At 36.6% G+C, this 18040-nt stretch overlaps 1 protein-coding gene across 1 annotated transcript in view; it reads left to right on the top strand.

The window, feature by feature from the left end:
• The window catches only part of LOC130230614 (protein unc-80 homolog), a 116043-nt gene extending 101507 nt beyond the window's left edge, over window positions 1–14536 (top strand). Inside the window, exons 60-65 of the mRNA XM_056459727.1 lie at window positions 2363–2510; window positions 2669–2725; window positions 3402–3483; window positions 7868–7985; window positions 10175–10389; window positions 12952–14536. Coding sequence (XP_056315702.1) covers window positions 2363–2510; window positions 2669–2725; window positions 3402–3483; window positions 7868–7985; window positions 10175–10389; window positions 12952–13296 — 965 coding nt within the window. The 3' untranslated portion in view covers window positions 13297–14536. The remainder of the gene's footprint in view (window positions 1–2362; window positions 2511–2668; window positions 2726–3401; window positions 3484–7867; window positions 7986–10174; window positions 10390–12951) is intronic.
• The last annotated feature ends 3504 nt before the right edge of the window (window positions 14537–18040 follow it).

The raw sequence follows: 18040 nt of genomic DNA, 5'->3' as shown, positions 1-18040 counted from the left end.
GTATTTTTAAGGCTTGGTTGTGTTCATAAGATGCAAAGCAATGTGTGCTCATGCTTCATTTTTAGAAAATCACCTTATTTTTTATATATCTTACTTTGATTAGATACAGCTTCTCTGCTAACATGAAATGACTTTCATATTTCCTAGTTCCTCTGAAAGGCCCGCCCTCAAGGGGCTCTGATTGGTCAGCTAACATAATGTGCTGTGATTCAGCTGTGATTGTGATGTGATTGTAATTGGGCTGTGATTGGCTACACATCACCAGGAAACCGTCACGCCCCTAAAAGCACGCACTTTTTCCGCCGTGTAAACAAACACTGTCAGTCAGAATAGCTGTTAGCCGTATCAGTTTGAGCCTGAATCAGACAGAAAATGACACAGAGGACACAGCTAAACCTCATGCCTGCTCTCTAAAATAAAATCTGATTGTATTTCAAATGTATTTCACATGTATTTGGAATAAGAATGTGTAAGTAACATGAAATGTTCACATATCTTTTGCGAGTTCGTTATTTGAGATGTAGAACATAGTGAAAGTGGCTGCATAGAGAGACACTGCAGTTCTGGTGAAGATTGTGGGCATTTACAGAGGTTTGACAGAGAATATGAATTTGTAGCTAAATTGTTACCTGTGTCAAACAGCATTTTATGTTGTTTACATCATTGTTTACGTCCTTGCTACAACATACTGTTAACGCTAGAAACCATGCATGTAATTGATCAGTTTTAACAAATAAAAATACTTACAGGTTGGGGCTCACAATCCACAGCTTCAACAGTTGGAGGAGTTTTTAGCCAAAACCAGCACTGAACTGGGAGAGATTCTTGAAGCTGTCCTTTGTCAAATGCCAGCTATATATTTTTTATAATTTTCTGGAACAATATTTTCAAAATTAAATTGTAAGCACTCTTCTCTTTGTGTTGTGTCAGTTGGAAGCCCAAATACAGAAACAGAACAAGCCCTGTGGACATAGCAGCATTTGGGTGACATTTTAGCTTTCTCTGCTATAACACTATAGCGCCTCTGGCCACGCCCCTTTGTTGCGCGGGGAGTATGCGCATGGTGAAATATTTGTGATCTCACTAGCTCGGATGTATTTTTTTTAGTCCCCAAACTTCATTCGCTGTAGGCTTTGCTAAGCTGACTCTGTAAAGCCAATGTCTCCTTTTGCATTGAACTTGAAAACTTGCATTCAAATTATTTGTAAGTTATTGAACACAAAAAAGGAAGGTTTAGATTAACACAAAAACAAGTCATTTATAGTAATTGTCATTTTTAGGGGTGTCATTGTTTTTATCATTAATGTCTTATAAGCCTAAAGATGAATTCTTAGATTTCCTTTTGAATTCTTCAGTAGACTTGTCTGATATGCATATTGTACTAGCATTTTTGGTTTTTTATAAAGATGTAATGTCTTGATAGATGTCAGCATAATTCTGAGTTGCTTCTTTACAACTCTTAGAATAGTTTTTTGCTTAGTAGTAGAATAGTTGCCAAAAAAATCTAAATTTAATCTTCTCACTTTTCCATGTATATAGTAGTTCTTGTTATAAATGATGTATCGGTCACCTCATTATTTTGTAAAAATTAATTTGCACTCAGAAACTTTAATCAAAGACTATAACTTGGTAACACTTTATTTTGATGGTCCAGTTGAGCATTAGTAGACTGTCTGCTTCATATATCTGATGGTACTGCTCCTTCAACAGACATTTAACTGACTATAAGAAACTTAGTAAGTACATGTCAACTTACAGTACACTAACCCTTACCCCAACCTAACAGTCTACTTACAATCTAATGAGAATTAGTTGTCATGTAGATGCAATGTAACTAAATTCAACAAACGGACCATCAAAATAAACTGTGACCCATAACTTTCCTTCCCCTTCAAAATGACTTCTTCACTTATGGAATTCCTTTAGGACAAGCATATCAGTGCGTGTCTCATTTCCGCTCTGAAATCGTCTATTTGTCAATCTTTCTTCATTTTGCTAGCAACGCCTGTCTTTCAGCAGTCCAATTGGTTCCCAAACAATGAAATCATCCACCCCCTACATTTTTCTTTCTCATTTCAGCACCATTTCAAGTGGATGTATGCCACGATAGCAGGCAAAAGGACAATTTTAACTTCCGTTTCATGGCGACTCTAGAGTTTTTGGTCTTGCAGACTGTATTTGCTATGCACAATGCTACAAGAATAAACTTGCTATACTTCTGTAAGCATGTACACCTTTGCTATCTGTTTTGTAGGCTTCCTAAATGAAACAACTCAATATTTAATGACATTTCCTTAACTAAAGAATTTAAATTTTTTTATTGTTGAGTGATCCATATAAACTCATCCTCTGTCTTTTTCAGATGACTCCATTAGCATTCCCAGCGTGGTAAGTGAGCACGAAGCTTTTCTCCCCAGACTCATTTCCCAGCGACGTTTCTCCAGTCACGCCACAGGGTCTGCCACCAGTCAACCCGAACCAGGCATGAGCACCATGCTGCCCAGTCACAGGTAAACAAACATGCTTTTTAATCAAACACTCTCTATAACATCCTAATTTATCCAGCCTTACCTTATCTTTCTCTTTAAGAGGGGGCTGATCTACAGCTGGGGGGGTTGCATGTCTCTCTTTTTACTCCCCTAATCTTGTTCCCTGCCCAATTCTACAGCGAACCCAATGTGCTAGATGAATCCCAGGGGCTTCTGGAGGAGGGTAACCTGTCTAGGTACAGTGTCACGGCCCTGTCTGTGCAGTGTCTCACCGTCTGTGTGCCGGGGCTGGGCCTGCCTTCCCTGTTCATCACATCCAACTTGACTTCTCACTAGGATCTCTTTCTCTTCTCATCCTTTCCAAGTCACTTTCTGCCTGTCTTTCTCTCTCTCACTTGGCTAGGGACAATGATGCCCGTCTTCGTGTTATCACTCTGTGGTACTCATGTCATCCTCCAGTGAGCCTCATGGTGTCATGGTGTCCACTCATGTTTCAGGCTTTATGCTGCTCAAATTGGAGTTCCTCTTTTGGGGGGCCAATCTGTGGGGCTGGGGAGTTTGGTCTTGCAGGATTAAAGTAAACGATTGGATGTTAAAAATCTCACTAATTGTATTTACCAAAAATGGCTAAATACTTTTTCGGTGGTTACCTGCTATACCAGCTCCTCTATTCCCCTTTGTTTCTTTGTGGATGACATTGCAGGTTCTGACCTGCGATTCATGCTTTCTGATTCGTCCCTGTGTTTGATTGGTGGAGTGCATTTGGACTAATGGGGATTTGTGGAAGGGACACATTTCCTCTTAACTCTCCCATTTATCAGGAGGATTTAACAGGGATTGTGTTCAGCTCTCGGAGCAGTTTGAACTCATCGGCTTGTGTATGTGTGTCTGTACTTTGGCTTTATTGTGCAGGGTTGCCAGTGTGCAGAGTGAACCGGGACAGCAGAATCTGCTCATTCAGCCTCCACTCGGTCGTAAGCGAGGACTTAGGCAGGTGAGCTCTTAAAACACATACCAACTATTTTACAAAATTAGTAGCCCTCCTTTGAATTTTTTTTTTGCTGTTAATATAAAGATGATTTGGTAACGTTTTATAACTACACACTATGAACCATTTATTAAGCATTAGCAAATAGTTATATCATTATTTGTTAAGCATTAACTCTACATTAATAAGCGTTAGTAAGCAGTTTATACCTGCAGCTACAAATGCTGTATTCTTGACTTACAACCACATTTATAATGCGCTTAATAATTGTACTTAATGATTTATTTTTCATTACAAAATTAAGTATTGCATTATTTACAAACCATTTATTTAAGAATAGTTGGTGTTTTTTAAAGATCATTTAGAATGAGTTAGTAAATGATTAATAAACTATTAAAATTAGCATTTATAATTCTTATTATTCAGGCATATAGTAATAGTTAATTTGTACGTTATTAAATGCTTTATTAAGTCAACTTCATCCAGTTTTGTGACCTAATCTAAAGTGAGGACTATTTATGCTTTATAAATCCCTTATAAATGACCATTAAAGGCTCAGTTAAATTCTAAACAGGAAAAAAGAACATAAACAACATTATTCATTTCTATTCGTTAGAAGATACACAAATGAAACCGTATTAAATGAAGAATAAATCTTTGCAATTTTATAAAATAAAGTTACTGTACAGCTTAAACATTGCATCTTTTTATATTAAATTATTATATTGTTGTTGTTGTTGTTTTATCCAGTTTTATGTTGTATTTTGACACTTGTTATTTGGCAATGTTTGAACTTTACAGTTATTTTATTTTTTAGATAAGATTGCAAAGATTGTTGTTCATTTGATACCATGCCATTATTTGTCATTTATAAGGGATTTATAAAGCATAAATAGTCCTCACTTTAGATTAGGTCACAAAACAGCATGAAGTTGAGTTAATAAAGCATTTATTACCATATATAGTAACCATCACTATGTGCCTTAACAATAAGATATATAAACGTTGATTTCAATAGTTTATTAATCATTTACTAACTCATTCTGAATTATCTTAAAAACCACCAACTACTCTTAAATACAAATGGTTTGTAAATAATGTAATACTTAATTTAGTAATGACAAATAAATCATTGACAAATTATGAAAGTACAATTATTAAGCTCATTATAAATGTGGTTTTAAGTCAAGAATACAGCATTTGTTGCTGCAGTTATAAATTGCTTACTAACACTTAATAATGTAGAGTTAATGTTTAACAGATTATAAATTCACTTTTTGCTAATGCTTAGTAAATGTTTTATAGTGTGTAGTTATTATAAAGCGTTACCGATGATTTTTTTGCCACATTTTTTAACAATAGTTTTAATAACTAATTTCTTTTGTCTTTGCCATGATGACAAGTCATAATATTTTTCTGGGTAGTTTGCAAGATACTAGTAATCAGCTTAAAGTTTCAATTTAACCCTTGTGTGCTGTTGGGGATGTTTTCATCCAGGCTGGGGTGATTTTAAGTCTTATTTTGGCCACACCTTTCTCTGTGTTTTAGCAAATGGAATGATTTTTGATGACAAATCATATTTTGACACATATTTTGAGAAAATGCTTTGAAAATGTAAAAAAAAACCTCAATAATACACTCTGGGCAAGTTTAGTACCTTTTCGTTATGTTTATGAGTGTTTTTGCCCTATTGCAAAAAAAAAGAAGCTTAGTTTCTGGCTTTTATATTCACCTTATTCTTCGCGTATGAAAGGCGCAGCCATTTGAATCTGTAACGTGGAGACTGACACGGAGGGATCCATTATGCAGTATTTATTAGTCACAGTCAAATACAAACATCCAATACGCACTAAAGTGCGAACACACATCACCAGTAATCAATAATGGTCTTGGGGCTGGCGGCTGACTGACACAGAGTGATTTACCAGGGTAGATCAGTGGCAGACGGTGTGGTTCAGAATCCGTTAAACAGGCTTGGGTCGAGGGCAGGCAGCGTGGTTCAGAGTCTGTGTATAAAGCAAGGGTCGTGGGCAGGCAGAAGGCAACTCAGAGTCAGAAACAGTCCGGGGTTATTCTCAGAAGATCAGACAGGAAAGAACGCTCAGTAATGCTGGCCGGGGCTAAACAAGACTTCGCAATGAACTGGTGTTTGAGTGTGGCTTATATAGGAAGTGTGGGTCGTTAACTAGATTCAGTTCAGGTGTGTGCACAATCAGTTTAGATGGATGATGTAATGCATAAAAGTCCGGGTATGGTGACCTCTGCTGGCCAGCGAGGGGAATGACTGGGACCGAGTCGGTAAAAGAATCATTTTAGCTCGAGACTTCCAGTCTCATTCACTTCCATTTATTTTTAGACGTTAAAAACAGCTCCTTCTGCTACTTGATGTTTCCAACTGATATTTTCATTCATTCATTCATTTTAATTTCGGTTTAGTCCCTTTATTAATCTGGGCTCGCCGCAGTGGAATGAACCGCCAACTTATCCAGCATATGTTTTACACAATGGATACCCTTCCAGCTGCAACCCATCACTGGGAAACACCCATACACTCCCATTCAAACACATACACTACGGACAATTCAGCTTACTCAATTCATCTATAGCGCATGTCTTTGGACTTGTGGGGGAAACCGGAGCACCCGGAGAGTACTCACATGAACACGAGGAGAACATGCAAACTCCACACAGAAATGCCAACTGACCCAACCAAGGCTTGAACCAGCGACCTTCTTGCTGTGAAGCGAGAGCACTACCCACTGTGCCACCGTGCTGCCCTACTGAAATTTTCTCATCATGTGATTCTGCTTGTCTGTATAATCATGCAAACACTTGTTTGTAGAGCGAGTAGTTCGACTATTTTCTGCCGTTTAGTATACCTAGTTATTTCTCCCATAGGCAGCTGAATTGGAAGTTCTAAAACAATCTCCGTTCAGGATTTTTGCAGCCGATACTGAGTACCAATTCCTTGTCACTGTGATCATCTGATACCAAGTACCGATTCTGATGCTTCAAGCTTTATATAATTTTGCCATTGCATAAGCACATTTTTCCCTCTATGTATGAGATCTCGCCTAACCTAAGAGAATAAATTAAGGATGTTGCATAAATGTAATGGTCAGAAGCAGCTTTACAAAAAAAAAAAAAAGATAAAACAGGTATGAAAAATTACTGACAATGTAAACATTGCTTACGTGTCGTAGTGCTGTGGATGTATTACCCGGGTTGTAAGCTTGTAAACACTTGCGATCGGTTCGTAAGTTCTGCCAAATCAGCGAGAGCCAATCGAATCATGAAACGTGTTTACCGGCCAATCGATCAGAGCATCCCTAATGCACACACACAATAATATGTTGTTTTGCTCCATATAAAAGCCAGAAACTTTATTTCACAGGTCTATCTAAAGGGTTAATGGTACCAACTGATGATCAACAGTAAAAATTACAAATTTGACCTCTTCCCAAGAGGGAAAACCACCAACTATCAAAAATGTATGAATATATGGGGTCATGGCTTTGCAATCAAAAAATGCCATTATAATAGAAGTCAATGGGGCAAAAACAGCCAATTTCAGTCAATTTGAATAATGCACAAGTGTTAAAGGCTTAACTAGGTTAATTATGTAAACTAGGCAAGTCATTGTAGTGCTTTGTTGTGTAACCAATCAATAACCCTAACCCAGTCTAACCTAACCTTAACCATTAGGTTACTAATAATATCCGCTTGTAAAGTCGTGACGTATGGAATACTGTTTCCGGGTCTAAGCCGCTACTCATTTGAATTGAGAAAATATTCGTTTATGACCACTTTGTAGTCATATCACACATTAAAGTGAATTTCATAAAAATCATGGTGTACACAACAGTTTCTGCAATTGCTGCATCACAGACATCAATATTTTAACAATTTATAAAAATGAATCACTTTCTGGCCGTCTGATATTGGGCATGGTTTTATATATGTATATTGCGATTGTGACTTTCAAAAGTATTACATCGATTTGTAAATGTTCATTATTATAGTTGAGTCTCCCCATAGAGTTTGATAGAGCGCTTGGACCCAGAAGCTGATTTGCGTGACGTCACACTTAATAAGCGGATTGACCCTAAAATAGTTTTTTTTTTTAATTCATTCCAGCCAAACTAAAAGAAATAAGAAAAAAATTATATATATATATATATATATATATATATATATATATATATATATATATATATATATATATATATATAAGAAATACTGTGAAAATGTCCTTGCTATGTTAAACAGCACATCACAAATATTTGAAAGAAGAAAATAAAAAAATCACAGGAGAGCTAATTAAAAATATTTTTTTGCATTCAGTATATTATCTCAAGGCATGAAATCAAGTCACTGTTCTGTCTTGTAGCTTCGCCGCCCCCTGCTGTCTATACAGAGAGTGCAGGACGAGTCTCGTGGACGTCAGGGAGCCAGACTCTCCACAACACGCAGGAGCATTCAGCCGAAGAATAAACCACTGGACAGAGGTGCGTGATCTTTCTATGACTACCACTATGAACAGTAAAAATGCTAATGTGCGCAGCATTTAAGCCTGTGAGATCAGATCAATATGTCCCACTTAATACTAAATGAATAATTCACCAAAAAATGAAAATGTACTCACTATTTACGCTCTTTCAAACCTTCATGGGTTTCTTTCTTCTGCTGAACACAAAATAAGATATATTGAAAATAGCTGAAAACCTGTAACCATTGACTTCTATATTAGGAAAAAAACAAAGTCAATGGTTTCCTGCATTCTTCAAAATTAATTCATTCGTTCATAAATTTTCCTTCGGCTTAGTCGCTTATTTATCAGGAGTCACCACAGTGGAATGAACTGCCAACTATCTGCGTAGGTTTTACGCAGCAGATACCCTTCCAGCTGCAACCCAGTACTGGGAAACACCCATACACTGTCATTCAAACACACACACACACTCACTCACTCACTACAGCCAATTTAGTTTATTCAATTTACTTGAATTGACTGTGGGAGAAACCGGAGCACCCGGAGGAAACCCACGCCAACATGGGGAGAACATGTAAACTCCACACAAAAATGCCAACTGGCTCAGCCAGGACTTAGAACAAGCGACCTTCTTGCTGTGAGGTGACTGTGCTAACCACTGAGCCACTGTGCCACCCCCATTCTTCAAAATATCTAAAAAATAAAGTGACTGGACTACAGTTGCACTTGCGCTGAGAAATGTTTGACCAAGTTGTGGATTAAAGCTAATAATATTGCAAATAAAGTTCAATTTATTACACGGACGGACAGTGGCGCCCCCGGAATATTTTCTTAGGGGTGGCCAGCAGAGGCCACACCAAATCTTGAGGTGGCACACAAAAAAATAATGAATTCAGCGTAATGTTATATTTTTGTTACTGGTAAATAAAATAATGTGATTTTAATTCATTAAATTAATTACTCTTGAAATATTGCAATTTATTCCTTAAAATAATACAGCAAGTACATGTGCAAACCAAAAAAAACTTATATTTAGTTTAAAAACATTTTTCTTGTATGTATGTATTTATGTATGTATGTATGTATATAACTTTTCAGTTATATTTCACATAATTTTTTGTACAGCATACAGTATATATGCCATGTCTAAAATTAATGAAGATCAATTAATTAATTAATAAAACAGTGAATCAGCTACGTCAGTGGCACCAATCAATCCACAATAATTTAGTGGCTTCTATTTATTCATTGAAATATTGTGAATTTACGTAAGTACATTTACATTCACAATATCAACAGCAAAATCGTATTGGGGTGGCCTTGAGGGCACCCCTGCGGACGGATCGTTTCACTTCACAAGAGCTCAGTGTGTCATCAGGAGCCATGGCTATTGATTTTGACTTTTTAAAAAATACACAACTGTTCACTGCCATTATATGAATCACCAAGCACCACGGATTCAGCTCAATATAATTTTTTAATGTTCTAGTGAAAAAAAAATCACAAACATCTTAGATGACCTGTAGGTGAAATAGTGAGTATGTTTACATGGACACCAGTAATCCGATTTTAATACGATTAAGACAATAATCTGATTAAGAGTCTACCATGTAAACAGCGATTTTTGATTAATTTAATCTGATTAAGGACATAATCGAACATAAATCAGATTGACATGTGGAATATGCTGATTTTAGTATCATTATTGAAGTGCAGTACAGACATGCAAAACCAGACATGTAAACACTGCAATCAAACTATCACCGTCATGTAGGAATTTTGCCGAATTTTGCGACAAGATTTCATGAAAGGAACATTCAAAAAGCAACTCATGTAAACACTATAATCATATTATTGTCTTTAATTAAATAATTTGACTTCTGATGTCCATGTAAACGTAGTCAATGTCTTGAGAAAGAAATGTGAACTATCCCTTTAAGTTTTTTAAGTTTTTTAGTATTCATCACTAATGGATTAGGTTAGATTTGAAGCCATGCCTTGCATTTAATACATTTGGATTCACATGTTATATGAGAACAGTGATATCCATAGAATTTCCTTTAATTAATCTTTAGTGAATAGTTTTGACAATGCAATTTTCATTGCCAGGACATGCATCAGCTATGTAGCAATGAACACCTTGGCGTCATGATGTAATGCAGAGGAGGTTCAGAGAGACTGACAAATCTGTAATCTTTCCTTCAGCACACGGTGACCAAAAGAGGTCAGTCACTTTCACTGAGACCCAGCAGGAAGCAGCATCCAAATCGCCTACTGCCACTACAAGCCCCAGCAGCGGCCTACCAGCAGCCACAGAGGCAGGGAGAGTGAGTCAAGCTGGAGGACGACACTCTCCATCCCTAGCAGAGTCCTCATCACCTGGCATCAAAACTGCCCAGAACAAACCACCATGGCCCCAGGTCTGATTTTACCCCAGAGGACACATTGTTCATACTGAAGCCTGTGTGTTGTGCACACATGCAACAAGCATTAGTTTGAATAACATGCTGTAAGTGAGCTTTAAACGGAGGCCAGGAATTCAGGAAATAATGCCATCAGAATGTATTCAGAAATTATTTCTCAAAGTTAAGTAAAAACAAAATGAATCTATGATATAAATAAACATATTTTGACCTTTAATAAATTATCATTTAAAAGTTGTTTCTCTTTAAATGAAAATTTAACTCAGAGTCTTAAATTAATAGCTCACAGTTTAGTTTTTACCACAGATGTCTTCTTTTTTTTTTTTTTTTTTTACAATTCTGTTTACTTGTTGTTGTGATAATAATGTTGTTGTGATAATTCAATTTTTTGTGAAAAAAGGGGCATAAAATGTGAGAAACTTTATAAAGATTTTTAATATTAATAATAATAATAACTTGCATGTATATAACTCTTTTCTGGGTACTCAAAGCGCTTTACACATTTTGGGGAGGGGGGGGGGGGGTGGCAATCTCCTCATCCACCACCAGAATTAGTTTCTCAGAATTGTAAGTTCATAAAATTTATCACAATTATAAATTGATTTCTAATGATTCTGAGTTTATATCTCACAATTACTGTATGACTTCTTCCAGTGAATTGCTGTCTTCTAGTGATATGCAATTGTAATTTGGGAGATGCAAACAAAATATAAACATAATATTTAAACTGAAAATGAAAATTCCGTTCAACTGAGACAAGTCCTGAAAAGGAACCAAAAACACTGTCAAAACATTCCATGTGACTTCAGTGGTTCAAATGTAATCATACCATGCTCCAAGAACAGTTTTGTGGGCAAAATGTCGCTAATGTCTTCCTCGTCAGGTCGAGCTACGCATTTGCTCTTCAATGTTAAGACTTTCAGCAGTGAAAATTAACCACACTGAACTGAACTAAACTGAACTTCAACTCTAAAAACTGAACTGACACAGTTTCAGTTTACTAGAACTTCTTCGTTGAGCTGCTTTGACAGAATCAACATTGTAAAAGCACTATAGAAATAAATATGAATTGAATTTGCTATGGTTTATTTGATGCGTATGTGCTGTTTTGCTTATTATAATGACAATATGGCAGCGTATTCCCCATAGTGATCATGCAACTTGACCTGACATTAAAGATAAATCTTTAACAAAGTTGTTTTTTACTGGATTTTTTTTGTCAAAAAAGTGTACGTATGATTAGTTGAGCCATTGAAGTCACATGGAAAGTTTTCTTGACTTTGAATATCTCTGTAACTTTGCTGTCTATGATGGAAGAGGGAGCTCTCTGATTAATTATGTTTCAAAGTAGCAATTAGTTAATAAAAAAATCAGAATTTTTGTTTTTCAACATTTCAAATCAAAATTTTTATAAACTAACCATTTAAGGATAATATTTAAAGATAGATAAATAGTAAGTCAAATTTATTGCGAGTTAAGAACATCATGCAGCACTGAGAAGGCTGAATTGTGAGATGGAAATGTATCTTATTTCTTGAAAGTACTTCAATTTCAGACATATGGATTCAGTGCCGAGAAAGTACTAAAAAACAAACACAGGTCATTGAAAGTGCTTGAATTAAATTTGAATAAAATTTGTTTATGGTTTTATTTCAAGTATTGTACTTGATTATCGGAAACAGAACAAAAAAAAACACATTCTCAAATGAATAATCTTACATTTGAATATTGTACAATAACAATGCAATGTTATTAATGATGCAAAAAATATTGATAAATAAGGCACATTTTATCATAGGGCTGGGTGATCTAAAATCTTGATTAATTGAACATTTGAACTCGATTATGATTAATGAACGATTATTTTATTTATTTACTTTATTTTATAAAAATATGCCGTCTCAAGGCATGTCTGGCGCAGCTTCCAATTATCGTCAATGTACTGCAAACGTGCGACGTGTAGTTACATTTTGTGAGAGGTGCGCGAAGGCTGCACCAGACCCATGCGTTTTGATGCAGAAGTATAAATCAGCCCTAACAGAGCTTGGTCACGTGACTCTACAAAAATGGAAAGATTGGATCAATTATAGGTTCTAAATGTCTATTTCTATTACTTTTCGATTAATAGCCCAGCCCTACTTTATCAATATTTCAGAATTTTCCACGTTTTAATATTTTCGCTATTGAATTCCGTCTAATGCTATTAAAGTTGTATGAACATGACTGTTTTAAACATGAAAATTACATTTTTGACATAAACCTCTTAACGTAACTTTCATGGCGCTACATATACTGGAGTATGAATTACAAAGGTGCTTGATTTAAAATTAATGCTGCTTTAAAACTCCTTGACCGTCCTTGCATTTGCTGTTCATGAAAGTATGGGAACCGTGATTAAAATAACTGGTTAAATTTAAGCCTTTTATGTAAAACACAAAACGCTATATTTAAAAAGTTATTATTTTCTGACTGTGATGTAGACATCAAGTCTCTCAAACTGAATTTCTGCCTCTGAACTCAACATAACACTTACAAACATCTGCTCTGTTCTGACTGTAGGCTTCTCAGTTTGAGGGTAAAGATAGGAAAGATCAAGGGAGTGTAAGGAGCAGTCTGTCCCCGACCCCTTCAGCCGCCTCCAGCTCCACCTCTAGAGCCTGCTCTCCTCTCCCTCCACCTCTCCCCCTTCTGAGCACCCCATCCCGCCTGGCCCCATCCCAGATCCGTGAAAGCCCAGAGGATGAGGAAACCACTGGGCTTCTGCAGAACACAGACTCATCCCCTAGTTTAGGAGAGGAACGCGGCATGGAGAACCCACTCCTGACATCCCTGCTCACACCCCACACCCTCTCTGCACTGCCCCTGTCCCCTGTTGACCTGGATCTGGATGAGTCTCATGTCTGACGGTGTCCAGCTGTGCTAGTGGAAAAAGGTATTGGCAGGGGCTTGGATCCTGTGATCCGATTTATCGAATAACGTGAAGCCTTTTAGTCAACTGTTACACAAAGGAAAGAGTTCAACCAGGGGTAAGTAATGGCAATTTTTCAACTGCATGGTGTGGTATGGCTCACGTTGTACAGAACCTGGTACTTAAGTGTGCCACACTGATACTAAAATGTGACATGCACTGCAAACACTAGCTCACTGATTGGCCAACCTGCCATATTGGAGGCATAGAATGTAAACATGCCACTGCACCAAAGAAAATGTTCATATTTCGTTGATTACTGTTGCTAAAAATGATCAAATATTGTCATGATTTGGGGTGTACTAATTACCCAGACTGGAAGATTACATTTAGAGTACTATTGACTACAAAAAGTTGTAACCAATCAAGCAGAAGAGAGAGAAAAAAAACTGTCTGGGGAACTAAATGTGGATTGTGGTTGGTCAAACTGAACAATGATTTCCACGGCAAGAATCTTGACAACATTTCAGTTTGTTCCTATCATTTCCTGTCAAGTAAGTGAAATAGTAGTCTATTAATGCTGCTCATATATATCCTCTGCCACTTTATTTCTGTGGTTTAGACAGCATAGGTAGTACATTATTCATCAAATTCATACTGTTGTTTACATCTAAATATTGGCAGTATTTGATGTGGAATTAAATCTGATCTGATAAACTGTATACTCCATAGTTGTGTGTTTGTTTGTGTCACATTTATAATTGTCACAATTGTAGACATGGTGCTACTCTAAAAATAATATATCTGCAATATCATCCAATTTGAAGCATTCGAAACTGCAGTGGAAAGGCAAACTGAGTCATGCTAAGCTGAATCATACCACGCCATGCCAAAATGCCATAAGTAATGAATCTGGGGCCAGTTGCATACTTTTTTTTTTTTTCAATACTGGAGATAAGCTTTTTAAAGTCAGTTACAAAAAGATACTGAAAAAGCAAGACTGATACGTAGAGCCAGACAGAATCTGCGGACATTTTTTGCTATTTCTGCTGAGAATTTTGTTAAAAATCTGTGGATTTATGCGGAATTATTTTGGAAGTATGACAACTAAAACCTTAATATTTAAAATAAAAAATTATATATTTTTAAATTTATTTAGTGTTTACAATGCAAATCCAATTAGATCCACTTTATTTGGTAAACAAAGCAAGTCTCCCATATATCTACTAAAAGACAGAAAATATTATTTTACACACTGTATTGTAAATAAATCATATGAACATTTTCATATTAGTCAATAATTATACTGAAATTAATTTAAAAACTGAATAAATATAAATTTACATACATTTACACATGTAAATGAACAGAATCAATAATGGGTTAAAAATCTGTAGAAATCTGAGCGCGCAGATTCCTTATGGGCCTACTGATAAGCCATTAGCCAATTCTCAGAAATAAGCTGTCACTTGGGTTGTACCGCTTTCTAAAGGTACACTTTTTTGTACTTGAAGTGGACATATTAGGACCTAGTAAAGAATCCATACTGGTACCTTAAGGGCTAATTTTGTACATTAAAGACGTATTAAAGGGCACCTATGATGAAAATCTACTTTTGTAAGCTGTTTGGACAGAACTGTGTGTGTGTCCACAGTCATATTTGAGTGATATAAACACGAGAAGTCTCTTCTTTTATTTGCTGATGTTAAAATATGATCCAAATTCTTCCCATTTTGAGGCCGACCGCAACTGGACGTAGGAGTGCGGTTTCCCTGTCCAACAAATTGATTGACAGACGCATATTAACATGTCTCCATAGTAACGCGTATAATCATATCAACAAGACAGGACGTGCGCAAAGCAACTGGAATTAAAAGATCTGTTCAGCTCTCTGTGATCATCAATCATCATCAAATGTGAGCGAGAAAGAGTTTTACAGGTTTAAAATGTTTATAAAATAGTCAATGTTTGTAATGAACAGTGATTTTATCGTCTTTACTGTATCACCACAGCTGCGTGTCAGTACAATTATAAAAGAGGACGATTCAATCCCAGTTTGTGGACATTAAATCAGGTTTATTTTGTTCATCAATATAACGGATGTCCATACAGCAATGAATATTAACGTGTATCCTGTCACATTTGCCATGTAGAATTAAACGCACGCACACACACAGGGTGTGCATGAACTTGCATGAACTTTGTAATGGCATTGTGTGTGACTCATCGAAAGGCTTGAATTAACTCCACAACAAATACATCAAATAATCATTGGGAAAGTTCTTACAGTAGTATTTCTCACAAACGTTACGTAAGATCTGCTTCCTTCATGTCTGTCACTGTGCTGTTTATCTGACGCAGCCAGGCGGAGATTGAGGCACACGCTGACAGGCACGTGGGAACGGTGGGCGGGGAGAACTAGCATTGAAGGCACAGGCAACAAAAACAGCTACATTGTGTTCAGAGCAGAAAATTCCAATATTCTTAAAGGTATAATAAATAATCTGATGGATGTTTTGAGATGAAACTTTACAAACACATTCTGGAGACACAAAAGGCTTATCTTAAATCTTGAAAAAGGGGTCAAATAGGTGCCCTTTAATACATAAAAAGTCAAATAAGTGTTCCTTTTTCAAAGGGAACCGCCCCAGTGACTACCTTTTTGTATGTTAATTTCTAAGAGTGTATTTGGTCAAACTAGCCCATAAAATGATGCCTATGCAGCTAGCCCCAGGAGAACCACAATCCTTCAGAGTTTTGCTTCAACAATAATCAAACACATCTCAACAAGCTCCTCGAGGTCTGAGTGTTACTGAAAATTTCTGCAGAACTGGTCTCCACCACTGAAGTTCCCTGATACCCCTGATTTAATCAGCTATATAGGGACATCCTTTGCAACAACTAGATGCATTTATGAAGCACTGTGCATAATTCTACCCACCAACTGAAAGCTGGTAAATGTGTGCTGTGTCGTACAATATTTAGTGAGATCATTTATGTCATTTTAAAGCAAATATTACAGGCCACATATACAATACAGGAGTCAATTCCCTCATTTTTCATTTTGTGTGTGTTGATACCATGGTAATCCCACCATTTCAGCATCAACATATACATTAATTTTGACTAAAGTATTATTATAGTAAGCAAAAGCTCAATATGGTCAACAAGTTTTAACTAAACCACTATTGACTGAGTGATTCTTTGTGTTTGTTTACAGAATGTCGCTTTATAGGGATAGTTCACTCAAAGCTGAAAATTCTGTCATAATTTACTCATCCTTTGTTTGTTCCAAACCTGTTTGACTTTCTTTATTCTGTTGAACACAAAAGACAATACAGCGCTTCCACATTATTCGCAGGAGTTACGTTCTAAAGATAACCTGCAATAGGCGAAATCCGTGAAGTAGTCAGCTTTATTTTTTTTATTATTATAGATGTTTTAAGGCTGTAAAACCCCTCACTACACACGTTATTCACTTTTCTCAGACAGGCATTAACATTTTCACACTTTTCTCTCTTGTTTAAACACTCTCAAATTTGAAACCTTTGTAGAAAAATAAGTCCAGTGTTATAGAATGAAACCAAAGATCAAAACCATTTGATCTTCGTTTATTTATTCCATATTGGCCCCCTACATCCGCGTAACTTCTACCTTGCTTTAGCATGTCCAGAAGTTCAACTTTTTGTGCGATGGTTGGCATCTTCTTTCACTTTTTAGTGCTACCAGAGGTGCCTTTGACGGTGCAGAACGTTTCGGCGACATTGTGAGTAGAAAACTTGCAAACATACAATACAGCACTTCAGAGTTACACTGCTAGTGATCGAAGATTCCAGTACATTTGGCAAGCTGAACGCAATCTGTACTCTACAGGAGACACAGCACGAAGGAGATTGATTGACAGGGGTCTACAGCCAGTCAGGACGCAGAACACAATGCGCTAATCAGGATTCAGAACACAATGCGCTGTAGAAAAAATCATGTCAAATTGTACGAAATATTCCATGAAATTGCGAGGTTGCGAAAAGTGATAGAGAGTAATCGATATATTTTGCAAACCTGTAACAATAGACTTGCATAGCATTTGTTTTCTCATACTATGGAAGTCAATGGTTACAGGTTTTCAGTTTTTTTTGTGTTGAACCCAAGAAAGAAATTCATAAAGGTTGAGATTACATTTTCATTTTTGTGTGAACTATCCCTTTATAGTGTTACCATCCCCACTTTACACACAATACTTGTAAATTTTTGACCATTTTGGACTGTTTATTCCAGTTTTAGGAGTTAACAAATGAGTGTCCAACTGCATCTTGCAATATTTTACTATATGACTTTTTTCTATTAAAGTTTATTTTAAGGTTAAGAATTTTTAAGTTCATTCATTCATACATTCATTCATTTTCTTTTCGGCTTAGTCCCTTTATTAATCTGGGGTCGCCACAGTGGAATAAACCGCCAATTTATCCAGCATATGTTTTACGCAGCAGATGCCCATCCAGCTGCAACCCATCACTGGGAAACCCTACACACTCATTCACACATACATTATGGACAATTTATCTTACCAAATTCACCTATACCACATGTTTTTGGACTTGTGGGGGAAACCGGAGCACCCGGGGGAAACCCACGCTAACACAGGGACAACATGCAAACTCTACACAGAAATGCCAACTGACCCAGCCGAGGCTCGAACCAGCGACCTTTTTGCTGTGAGGCGATTGTGCTACCCATAAAGCC

Source organism: Danio aesculapii, chromosome 6 (assembly GCF_903798145.1).
Source record: "Danio aesculapii chromosome 6, fDanAes4.1, whole genome shotgun sequence".
Taxonomy (NCBI): domain Eukaryota; kingdom Metazoa; phylum Chordata; class Actinopteri; order Cypriniformes; family Danionidae; genus Danio; species Danio aesculapii.
Note: the sequence above shows the minus strand (reverse complement) of the source record. Positions and strands in the feature narration are given on the sequence as shown.